The following is a 13,376-nucleotide window of genomic DNA, read 5'->3' on the forward strand; positions in this document are numbered from 1 at the left end:
TAAACCAGACTGTTCTTGTGTATTTGTGTTTGTGGATTGAGATGTTTGAGATGAGATTTTCCAAGGAGCTGAAGCCTGTTATATGAATAATCACTCTCTGTTTGAAAGTGCTATTTAAAGACAAAGAACTGGTGACTGTGAACAGATTTCGGTAGTTATACAGAATTCTCTGATTACTATTTAAGCCCAGATAGTCTCCCAGATAGCCTCTTCTCTCTTTATTACTGCTTCTTGGAATATTAAGTAGCAATAATAACTCCTGTGAAAAAAGACAGTCTTCTTAAAAATAAGGACTGAAGAATTAAATATACTTCCAGAGCATGCATCAAATTTTATTCCTAAACCAACAGTGTAAGACAGAACTTCACATAAGTTTTGAATTGTTAAGGATAAAAGGTCTCCTCATAAAAGGAATCTGCTTTGATCCTAGCAGGATAAGGATTCCCATACTGAAGAAAATCAAAGTCTGTCATTCCAACCCCACAGATGATGATCAATAGGAAAAAATACTTGACTAAACTGACTGAAATGAGATTAAATTCAGAAATGCAAAATGTGAAGTCATACATTTGAATCTAATAAAATTCTAATGTGATTCACTGACTGAAAGTGATATAGAGCAGGGAGTTATCATGTATTAGCCAGTGTAAACATACGTGCCTTTGGCATCACGCAGCTATGGGAAAAACAAACATGACGCTAAAACCTATCAGAAAATTTATTTCCAGCAGTGACAGAGGAGCACTGTACAAGGCAGGAATGGGATGTCAGTCTGGATTTCTCTGTACAATTGCAACCATCCATATTCAAGAAAGATAAATCCAAACTGGACTAGTTGCAGAAGACAACTATTGAGGATAACAATGTGAATGGAAGTTCACTTCAGCAGGGGAGACTGAAAAGGCTTGGCTTGTAGCCTGGGCTAAAACAAGAGGAAGAAAACCTATCAAAAATGTAGACATCAGATTAGAAGCTACTCAAACTAAAGGATACTGCTGCAAGAACAACAAAGCCACATAAGACAGGCTACAGGCACACAGGTAAAAACCAAGAATGAGATTTAAAATCATGTAAAAAAATTGAACTCTATGACAGTGGGTAAGAGGAGTACAGATTTTCAAGAGCTTGACAGTTTTAAGATAGAACAAGATAAATTCATGAAAGGGATTATATAATTTTGTACAATAGCCAACTTCTTGACTCGCTGGGAGTCCTTTCTAGTCCTGCATTCCTTCAAGGAAACCTAGATTTGAAAGTTAAATGAAGACTTAATGAGAAGTACTGATCTATTTCAGACTACAGAGAACTCTAAAATACTTCTCTCTTTTTTGTTAATGCATTTTTAAGCATTTTTGCATATGTACTTTTATTACCTGCCTTCTTCAATTTCAATACAGAACCAAATCTCAGTAAAATTCAACGTGCATCAAAAATTATATTACCTAAATACAGGGCAGATGAGCAAAATCTTATTAAAGTGTTTCCAGTTGCTTTGGAGTACCTTTGAATTTACTTCTGAGACAATGACATGCACATTTGTATCTTCAGGGAAGACGATGTCAGGACACCTAATAAGAATATTAAAACTAAAGTTCCAAAGATGACATGTGCCTTGCCCTGTTTCAAGTCAGATGCTGGAGGAATGTATTGGTCACGCAAGGTATACAGGACCTTTCAAACTGTCTGTGTTCCCAGCCGTGCTGGAACAGGACAGAGGGACCAGGTGTTACCCCAGTCAATACCACCCAAGTTTTAATTCTTCCCCGATCACATATAATAGTGTACATCTGGCTGCAATGTTGATGTAAATTGGAAGTTCTATTTATCAATTTTCACAAGCTGCAGAAGAAAGGTGAATGAATCCATCTTAGTGCCTTTCATCTTTGTCTACTGTGCTGGAAGCTCCCTACAAAGTGGTTGTGTATATGAATTCCAGATTTCAGTCTTTAGCAAGCTCTAAACCTTTTTTCATGTTCCTGGATTTCTCAGGATGTTTCTGTATAAGTGTTCCCACGACATCAAAGGTATCATAGAAAGAACACAGGCAGAAAATGATGGGTGTTAGCTGCCAAGACATTTTACAGCTCTTAGTTGCCAAGAGGAAGGTGCAACTTTACCCAGGCTGCTGAGCAAAAGAATGAGATGAAGCTGCTCATCGTCATAGACAATTGCTATTATAGAACAGCATGACACCAATACATTCTACACTATACATTTCTGGTTGCTCTATAAATGATATGGGTAGGTGTCAGGTGAACCAAAAGCCCAGAATACAGAGCAACTATTTGTCATGCAGTGCAGCTATGCAGAGCCTAACTCCAAACTCTTCCAAGCTCTACTTCTGTAACTGCTCAGATTCACAAAAAGCACTTAGGCAGCTTCAAGAATAAGAGTTTTGCAGGTAGTTTCAAGTATGTTTATTTTAGTGTAACAACATAAAAGCAAGCACACCAGGGAAGGACATCTTGGCTCCTTTTATTTAAATGTAAAAAAGAAATAGGCACAAAGTTTATATTAAACCCACCACATTCAAATTATGCCTGCTGTATATTGCTTTTAAGCACCTTTCTGCACAAACACAGACACTGAAACTTTTATGGCCATGTTAAGCCAAGGGACACCAGACATACCCTCCAGTTTAATGACATCTGGACAGTAGAAGTGGATCAGGGCTGCTAGGGCACAACCATCGGTACCATCCTTGAGCAGATTCTCCACCAATGGAATGCAGGGCAGCTGCTTGAGCAATGTTTGCTCCTTCCGGTAACGAGCCTACAATTTGAAATGGAGAAATTTAGACAAACAAAGGCTCTGAAGCATATGAAGAAACACATTCATACTGTAGGTTTTATACTGTTAGTGAAAAAGCAGTATTCAAGAAACAGCTGAATATTCTCAGTATTATATTTCTTAGAACTACTCATGCTATGCTACATTTTGAATGGGATAAATAATATCTAAAAGGAAACGAACAATGCTAATACTGAGCTTTTCCTTCAAAATTTCCAAGTTTTGATGATCTCTGTATAGCACGCTGAATTAAATAACATTATATACCTTAACTAAAGTTTAAGTCATTATTATACAATTAAAAATGGTCTGTGTGCAAACACAGTGAGACAAATCCTTAGCTAGTGCAACTTCAATTTACTGGCGAGTCACATGACTCTGAAGTTAACACACCTAAGTATCTTGCCCAAAATCTCATTCATAGAACTGACTTAATGACAAATTCAGAAACAAGGAAATGTGCATTTGATCAAATCCATTTTTATTACTAGCATGTGCCACTATAAGCACTCATAAACATAGAGAAATATTAATGGTCAAGTGTTATGACCATGTAGTGACCCAGTTATAAATGGAAATATTTTGAAAATCAAGTCAGCATATAAAGAGATCATTAGTTTAGAATATCGAGATAGCATTTATCTGCAGTGAATATATTTTTAAGTTTGGGGTTTTTTTCTGTGATAGGAGAGGAAGGCTTACTGAAAAAACGGATTTAACATCATTCCTAGTTTTTTCCCACCTCTTCCTGGAAAAACAAATGGAGGTGGAAGAAAGTGGTATAGATTTTAATTTGTTAGTATTATGTACTAAGACATTTTTAAAAGAGTAGCAAAGGGTTACTTCTCTATTCGTACCACAGAACTACTTACAAGCAGTAGAGCGTTTCTGAGTTAATCTTACACTATTTAAATCCATCTATACAAACACTGAACTGCAAGTCTCCCTGTAGGGGCTCTGAGAAGTCTTTGTGGAAGTCACTTTTCCCAGCAAGGCTAAAACTGAGTGTTCCTACCTCCTCCTCTCCATCTTTTGGCTGTGCCAGAGCAATTGCTGATGGGACTGTATAGCAAAACCATTGGCCCAGCTACAGCAACTCCTTTGTTTCTGCAGTGAATGAGCACATGAGCAGGGATGGAGGTTTTATGGGTGGAGTAGGAATTGTTTAAGCCATCTTTGCACACAAAAAAGTCTGTGGAACCACAGACTAACCCTGAGGGCTGTACTTACTGTCACTGGATTTCTGTCAGGATGATGTGGGGTTATCTCAGTGAATGTCAGTGTCCCCTAACTGGCCTAAGAAGTAAAAGCCTAATCTGGCAACAGCAGCCACATCAGTTCTAGAAAAATAAAGAGCTTGTACATGGCCCAGAGAACTTATACCTCAACCAATGAATATTTTAACAAACTCTCTGAGAGTTAGTTGTTACTTCATGCTTTCAGTGTAGTGGTATTTGTGCGCCAAATATGCTGTATAAAAATGAAAATCCCATTTTTGTGTGCTAGAGGAAACATTAACACCAAACAAAAATCGTGTTCTGTTATGCATTATTAATACTCTTTTCTCCATGTTCTTAATATTCCCTAGTATCTCTAATGAAATAGGCCAATTATACTTGCAGTGAAAGTTTATTCTTTCTAACTCTACAGCAATCCAGTGACCCACTATGATGAAAATTCCCTATGTTTCAAATTCCATGTTATTATGTCCATGCATGTACTCCTCAAAATGACTAAAAGTAAGTCTATGAAATATCACAATTTAATTATAATTAAGCATGAGTTATGGTAAGGATATAGGATAGGGACAGACAGAGCATCATGGCCCAACAAGCTCTGTTTGACTTACATATTCTTTTGAATAGCATCTTTTAATGGAGTATTCAAAATTATTTGAAATTGACAATACAGTGGTGTTGCACAGTAAATCCCGTGAAAAAGTACTTTGATGATGCCTTCACTGGCCTTATGAACAGTGCCCACCCATGTTAGAAACTGTGTAATATCTTTGAAGTGGACATAGAGGATTTAATTAATCGTAGAGAATGCCAAGCACACTATTTCAGGAAAAACAAACTCATAACCTGATCTGCCAGGTTCATTAGAGTATAGCAGGCATCATGTTTCAATTTGGTTGAAAAGATAAAAGAAATTATACTTAAAAAATGAAAAATACTGGTAATTGCACTGCATTTTAAATCAACTTCCATTTGAAGAAACTCTTCTCATCAGCTGCAGTGTTTGCTACTAAATATATATCCAACAATGCAAAAGACGAACTTCTACGTTTATTATAAAGCTCTAGAGCTAATCGAAACATAAATGCTAATACAGGCATCTTGTTTCTGAGATCCTAAACCATCTCGATTTAGCTTCTTTGAGCTTATTCCACTTAAACTAGTCTAGGTATAGTCGAGACACTTGCCTACAAACAAGGTTGGCTAAAGATGAACCAACAGCACACCAGCTACTCTGTCATAAGTGCTTGTGTGTATTCAGAGTTAATCATTAATAATGAATGCTCTTACACATTTACCATACAGTAGATAACATGTTATAAATTTACTTATCAGAGGTTTTAGCTGCCTGTATGCTCAGGAATATCTGCCACTATGAAACGTGCTCTAGTCTAAAGGGAAGAGACAAGACTGTCTGAAGTAATAGAGCAGCCTGAGTATTATCAGTAGCACTCGGGGTTTAACTGCATCTCTACTGAACTAACAACACAAAGTAACATAAATACCACTAGTTCAAGTTGTTTATGGATGAATGACAGGCAACCTGGAGTTAGCTTCTCAACAGATTAAGTATTTTATAGTTGAATATCATTTTTATGCAAAGGAAGAGAACTAACACCCTAGACTAAAACAGAACACAAACATTCTGAAACTGTTTTGAAGTAGCCTTATTTTGTCAAAATAAGACAAAAAATTTGTGATATTGTGGTCTATCTTAATTTGTTTTTTACATTATTCCCTCCAATTAGTTACACTACCTTAATTCCAAAACAAAATTAAATGGCTATACTGTGAAGAGCAGAGTATCTGTGTGTGTCACAACTGTAATAAATACTTTAATAGAGCAATTGCCCATAGACTGTCAGGAATCTGAACACTGCTTAGGCTGCTGGAGACAGTACTTTTAAATTGGTTTTCCAGACACAGAGTAATTTTTTTTGTTGCCTACATGCAACTGCCTTGTTATTTTCAATTTCTTTTGCAGTGTAAGAGCAATCTTTTATTCGTTATGACAACAAATATCTGAGGGACTGTTAGATCAATTATTTGGTAATCTTTAGAGCAATGACAGATGGGAATTAGTTCTTTGGAATTTATATCAGAAGTATGCAATTCTGCATATACCTAAACAGCTGTTCTCAGCCAAACCTGTTACCAAATAAACAATCTGAATGCACATCAAGTGTGAATTCCACATGATAGAGGAAAGTAATGACAACCCCAAGGTGACACAGCGCAGAGAAAAAAATATTATTATTGCAGACATGGAAAGTTATTTTTTTATTACTTTTAGTGAAATTATAATCTCAGTAAAAGTAGGCTGCTTTGGGTCATTTTGTATGGGGAGAGATTAACAGCAATGTTAAATCAGCTGAAAAAATGGGGAATTCTAGATGAATGGTGTAATGATTGCATATGGTTAAAATAAATATGATTTCAGATTCCATGTAGCATCAACAATTAAAAACTACTTCTGCAAGTCTCTTTTTAAAAGTGAATTGATATCAAATAACATGTGCTTACTGAAAGCTTATGAAAAAGTAGTTTGCGAATACCCTAATCATTTGACCTGAGTTAATAGCAGGTAGCACTGCCTTGTACAAAGCCACTGACTGCTTGAAAAGTAATTCCTTATCCAGCATCATATCTCACATTTCTTTTGCACAGATTACCTTGCAAAACAGGCTTCTGCAGTATGCGCTCCTTTGCAGGGCAATCTCTTATAAAATTAGCTCATACAGATAAATGAAATGAATGATTAGACCAGCATGACATGGACAAAGCCATTCCCAAAATAAGCAATTTGATCAAAGTGAAGCAGTTGGGCAAACTTACAGGAACCAGTTTCCAAAACCATTTGGTAGGAGACTTCAGAGGAAGCAGTAGGAAAAAAGGATAAAAGCAAAAAGCAAAGGGAAAAAAAAAAAAAAAGGAACATTTTATCAGATTTCATAAATTACTTTTATAAAGCAATTTTCTTTAACATTCTTAGTTTTGTATAACAGTGAGTTGTAATTTAATGGCAAGCATAAGTGCACTGTAACCTCTGCGTATTGAGCTAATTAGCAGCAGTAACACTGGTGAAATATGTCTGCACTCTTTGTAGATCAACATTATAATTTTCCCACATGAACAGCTAAGATTGTCAGATCAATGCAGTTTTATGAAATGCTTTCACACATCTAATTGTACTCTACATATGCAATCCGACTGAAGAATTCATTTGAGACTTGAAGTCATGATATCACAAGTATCAAAATGAACTCCAGCAGCACACATGGGGAAGCAGGGAAGCTAAAGCAATGAGAAAAGGGATAAACACACGGTAATACAGTACACCCAACTGCAGTGAAGCTTGTGTTAGTTACTTCAAGCCAAACAATAACATTCAACAATATTTTTAAACAATCATGACAGTTTTCATGACAACAAGAGGTACAGGCAGTTATATTTTTACAATGACAAATCACATTAGCATCAGCTGCATGATGTGCAATGACCTGAAATGTAGATGGAGTTTTGACTACTGGCAGAGGAATTATCAGAACTGATACATAAAACTCTAAACTCATTATTTGATCAAAAAATACTAATCTGAAGCACACTGATTTTTTCTGCAACTCTGTGCACTAATCTGGCATAATACTTCTGGTATTAAGAATAAAAATATTATGTACCAGTACTATAAACACACAGAGAAAACATCACCATTCTATTGATTTCATTGTAGGAAAAATAAAATAAAAATAAAAACCCCATTACGAAAGTGCAGGAAAGAATTTATTTTGTTTTTAATGAAGATAAATATTTTCTGGAAATGGTAAAAATGTAGTTTCAAACTACCAGGGAACAAACTGCTATGGAACCTTATTATTTTATGTTACTAAAATACTGTGCTTCTATGAAACCTTGAAAACAACTGCAGCAATGATACAGAGCTTTTATGGAAAAAAGCTATTGTGCACTAACGGGTGCGCATTGGTAACACAGCTATTCTCAACATCCCTCTCCTCCATTTAACTAGATTGTTCAGTGGAGAATGCCAAGGGCACTTAGAAGAAATCAACTGCAAGATGCATGTCCATGTGTGGCTCTGGACATTTCTGTCACACCCAGCTAAAGCACTTTCCATAGGGTTCAGTTTCTCATCATCTCACCGAAATATAGTCAGTGTATGGAAAAGCATGTAAATTTGAAAACAAACTGTCTTCATTTTCAACAGCAATCAGGAATTCTAAACCATATCATAGAGCAAGGTTTTGGCTAAATTGGCTAAGATCAGACCTAGGCTGCCTATTACTCTATTTAACACTGACAGGAACATCTTTCTTGCATTTATCAAGGTGCAGTGTTACTTCAGACCTGGACTCCACCAATGTCTATTTAACGCTAGGCTGAAGAAGTACTCTTTGGAAGAAAGCACACATTCATTTCAATTCCGAAGACCAGCTCTGCATAACAGTAACAGAACTCAAAACTAGTAATCCAATATGCACCTTTATTTATCCACTTGGTTGAAACTGTGGTTGAGATGACTGAATACGCTTCAGAGGAGTGAAAGACTTTAGATAATCAAATTCAAATGCAAAGAGACCGTAAGATTTATAAGCATACATTTTGTAAGGCCACTTAAAGGAAAAGAGATACAGAAAAGCTGAAGTCTCTTGGACAACTTGGGAGTTCAGTGGCTGTTACTAAATTCAGTAACCTGAGAATTCAGTACTGTCACTTTGGATCAGCAAGAATAAACTTTTTTGCCCTGGAACTTCATAAAAATCAGTCACTATGAAACAAACTAAGCAGAGAATCCTGGCTGACTTCTTCCCACCACCACCACCAAAATAAAACCCCACAAAACAAAACAGCTGAAAAAAACAAAATAGTCCCTCAGGTTGAGAGCCTACAGTTTTGCATGATGATTTTTTTTATCCCCCCAACAAGATGTTTTAAAAATGGCTATGATAAATTTATGTCCATATAAACTCATCTTATGGTGCCAAAACACAATAGTCATGCCTTTCACTAACTGTTGTTTCTGCTATGTTCTTTGCACCATCATTTGTGTTCATGCAGCTATGCATTGATTGGATCAAGAAGCTGATTCTGCTGCAAACTTTTCTTCTTGACAGGTTAGGTTTTGCTAGCAGTGTGGATTTATGAAACATTAAATTGAAAGTGGAACTACAGCGTTAGTGTTTTACCTTCACACAAGAAGTTGCACTGTTTAAACTGATCTTAAAAAAGGCTTGAAGAATCCAGGTACTTAAATGAAGCTACATTTGTTTCTTTCATAGGATTTGGATTTGACTTAAATCTGTTAAGGCTGATTCAGTCTAAACCACAGAAGCAGACAGAAGAATAACATGTTTTTGGGAAAGTTCCAACTACACTGAAAATCAGCAGTTTAACCAGTGCAACTGTACATTCACTACGTATTATTCAGTGGAAGCCTGAAAACCAAAGCTATTTACTACAAAACTTGAAATCCTAATTCTGAAAAGAGATGCAGAGACTCTACCAGAAAAAGATGGGGTTACCACAAATCACCAGCTGATCAAGATCCACAGGGGACTACCTGGAACTAAAAATCATACATACTCCTTCCTCTTATCTTCTACAGACAGCTAGTAGCAGAAGACAGGGAAAGAAAAAAGCAACCTCATAATCTGTTAATACTGATTTTATCTACCCAGAAATAGAAAATAGGTATATCCTATCATTTGTATTATCTAATAATCTGTATTTGATGTTTAAACCTTTTGTAAACATAGAAATTTACTATTAATTGCAAGAAGATTCACCACAGTTTTGTAACAACACAGTAGCACAGTTTGGCACGCTTGAGGGTTACACTGAAATTATTTTTCACAACTGATTAATTTACAAATGTATAACTGTAGGGAATTATGAAATCACTAAAAAAAATTTACTTGTTAACTTTGTTTCACCTTTTAGGTACCTAATTTTACTGTTTCTTGGCCAGAAATTAAAATTAAAGAAAAGCTTTCCCTATTGACTAAAATTATCTATTCTTCCCATGTTTGCCTGGCCATCTCTGATCAGAAGAGGCATTCAGAATTTAAATTTAATTCCGGTTCCAGACCTGACCATACCTTGGAAACTCTGAAACTTAAATAAACAAAGGTTTTGCCTAGAAAAAGGCAGATAGCAAACCTTAAATTTTCAAGTGGAGTTCACCATTTGAACAGCTAACTGTCTTGGTAACATGGAGAACCTAAATTAAAAAGCCCCAGCCTGAAAATGATGGTGGAAAACATTAAAAGCTGAACAATGGAACATTGCAGTTCCCCTTCATGCTAAGTTATAAAAAACAAATAGAACCAGCAGTTAGGAATTTAAAAACATCAAAGAAAGAAAATAAAACAATTCAGATACTGAGAATTAAGCTACAACTGTAACATGAGCATAGAAAATTCTAAATAAATCTATAGAAGCATAGTTTAATTTTTCCAAAAAAATGGAAAATCATGTAATAGAGCTTTAGTTAATAAAAAGGCAGAACTTAATTCCCCCTTGCTCACCTGTTTTTAATCTAAGAATATTTATTGTTACTAATGACTATACCAAAGCACAACATGAAATGAAAAATTATATACATATTTCAACAATACCCAAACCTGGTACAGGAATTCAGCTACAGTTCTTTCACAGCTTTGCTGAGATGCAGAGGTGAGGCAAATACAACATTGATTCTGTGCTTTTAAAGGAGGAATACATGGACTGATGCAATCTGGAGACACATAATCAGTGTAAAACACCTGGGCATCTGGGAATCAACATTAAGACGTGCTTGACAGGAGCCACATGATAATTTAACAGGAACTCCTGTTAGAAATGCTGGCCAACTTGATTTGATGCAGTGGACCCATCCAATGCATCTGCATTAGTTTTCCTTGTAAAGCCACATTCAGTATAATCCTCTGTGAAGAAATACAGGGTTCAGTTAGGATGTTTCTTGCGTTTCTGAACCTCAGATGTTTGCATGCATGCAATGACCATTACCTTTAGGAAAAGCAAGCGAAAACTTGGGAAATAGTGTGAGACATATGACTAAAAGAAAAGCTGAGATTTCATGGTAAATTAACCATCAGTTGAACAGTTTATCAAAAAAAACCTGGAGTTAAATAATCCTCATGCTAATACAACCCCCAAGCATGGAGCACCTTACTTGACAATATAATTTATGCACTTGAATCCCTAGTGAGGCAAAAAACATAACATGTACCTGGGATAATAGTATCAAAAACACAGTGTACAGAAGAGATGGCCTTAAATACACATTTTTTCCATTATATGGCAACTGTTGCATGATTTTGCTATTTTGCAAATGCATTTATACCTTGGCCAACAGAACTGGGCTCTTGTGCTGTGTTACAGCTTCAAAATTCATTTAAAACAACACAATACCATTTTTAGGTAAATGTGCTATTACACCAAGTCCCTTTATGGCATCAGTTACAGATTATATAAATTTTTTAACAATTGATTTAAAAATTTTGACAGTGAAGATAAACTATAAACTAAAAATGTTATCTTTTTACTCCTAATAGAAGTTGCAAATAAGCGAAGTAAGTGAAAATAAATATTACTGGATTTTTACAAATACAGACAATTTGATGGAATTGCTCTGATAATAATTTTCTCTTTGATATATATTTGTTTACCATATTAAGACTCTCATGCTTTCAATTTTCAAAATTGTTCTCTTCTTTTCAAGATGGCCTAAAACCCACATAAAACTTCCTACTATTCTTTTCAGGAGAAAGAAAAACCACTAGAGGACAGAGGAACACAGGTTATCTGCCTGGCCTCTGTTAACTTTGTTTTACCTAAATTTGAGAAATGAACTTGTCAAGGACATCTTATTCTCCAGATTTCTATGCTATTATCACTGTTGAAAACAGTTTAAATTTTCCATGGCAGGGTATATGCACCAGGGTATATGCACACCATTATTGGAAGAACCACCATTTTCTTTTGCTGAGTCACAACCTGATTAGCCTTCATTGGCATTCCTTACATTTAAAAAACACCTACAAATGCAAAGATATTCACTACATTCATGTTTTTTGAAGCTGAACATCTAATCCAGGCTGGTAACGTGTCACTGCTTCAAAGTGGCACTGAAAAGGAGGCAGCAGCTTACGTGAGAACACACCAGGATGGGAAGGAGGATTACAGCCTTGCAGCAGCTTGGAAATCTGTTCTGCATTCAAGTGCAGGGATAATACCAAAAGGTGTTCAAACTGATTACCAATTCTTCAATAATAATTACATCACAACAGGGTAAAGGATCTTTCTGAAGCAAGTAATTTTACATACTCTGGAACTGTCTGCTATCCCTACCTATTTTGATGTGTATATAATACTACTTAATTAACTGAGCTCTGCAAACAAAAGAAACAAAATCCTGTTAGGAAAGGGAATCAAACGTAATCTGGTTTTATTGTATATATAATAAAACCTGTAATCAACCAGTACTTTGGATCATAGCCAGAGCAATCCTTCCCATGATATCACATACAGATCTCTCTTTTGAGATTCATGAAGGAAAAAACTATTAAAAACCATGAAACAAGTTCCAGTCTTTTTCATATAAGATCTGTATGGGGTTTTAATTCATTCTAAAGTGTTCGTTAATCTTAAATTCCTTACCACTAATGTAACAGATGTTTCCCTGCTATCAAAGATTTATTTGTCAGAAAGGACAACTGGCTATAAAAAGTGCAACTCTGTTAGTTTTACTTTTAAATGGGTATTTTCATGGAAATGATAAAACTAATAACAAAATGAATACTACGAATTTGCTTTCTTTAACAAGCAGTTAAAAGTTCAATGTCTGCAAGAGTAAGCATTTACAGATAAATGCTTACTCTTGTTTAAAATATTTTAACTCCCACACCTACCTTTTGACCTCCTGCAGATTCTGCACTGTGGTGCTCTTTTAGTTTTTGTTCCTGTTCCATGATGTCTTTCAAATGTTCATTTACCTAGAGACAAAATAGCTCATTTAGTTGTCTGTCCTAAGAAACAAGTCACAGAAATTAGAAGTTTTTCAAAAGGTCTATAAATCACGAACACAGAGTTAACTAAAAACATAAACCAAACATTTCAGACTATAGCCCTGAAGCAAAACCAGCAAATGTCAGTGTCGGATACAGTCTAAGGTCACTGCTTGTTAGCTTTACACGATACAAACTAACCTGTCCCTTATTATGCTCAGTCACATTTGATTAACAAGGTATCCTTGTTACTTGATTTGATTGCTCAGTGAAGGTAGATCACACACAAGCAAGATATGTTCAAACAAACAGAATACCTTTGCAT

General features: G+C 35.6%; 1 protein-coding gene across 4 annotated transcripts in view; it reads right to left on the reverse strand.

Moving 5' to 3' along the window:
- Nucleotides 1-13,376, reverse strand: part of CAMSAP2 (calmodulin regulated spectrin associated protein family member 2) — an 82,277-nt gene that overhangs the window by 28,211 nt on the left and 40,690 nt on the right. For 2 of the 4 annotated variants that reach the window (XM_039555717.1, XM_039555718.1), the window contains exons 4-6: nucleotides 12,956-13,039; nucleotides 6,864-6,896; nucleotides 2,631-2,772 (exon numbers count right to left, since the gene is read on the reverse strand). In XM_039555717.1, the coding sequence (XP_039411651.1) occupies nucleotides 2,631-2,772; nucleotides 6,864-6,896; nucleotides 12,956-13,039 (259 nt within the window). The remainder of the gene's footprint in view (nucleotides 1-2,630; nucleotides 2,773-6,863; nucleotides 6,897-12,955; nucleotides 13,040-13,376) is intronic. The other 2 variants (XM_039555720.1, XM_039555719.1) reach the window with 1 other exon arrangement.

This window comes from Corvus cornix, chromosome 8 (genome assembly GCF_000738735.6).
Source record: "Corvus cornix cornix isolate S_Up_H32 chromosome 8, ASM73873v5, whole genome shotgun sequence".
Classification (NCBI taxonomy): Eukaryota; Metazoa; Chordata; class Aves; order Passeriformes; family Corvidae; genus Corvus; species Corvus cornix.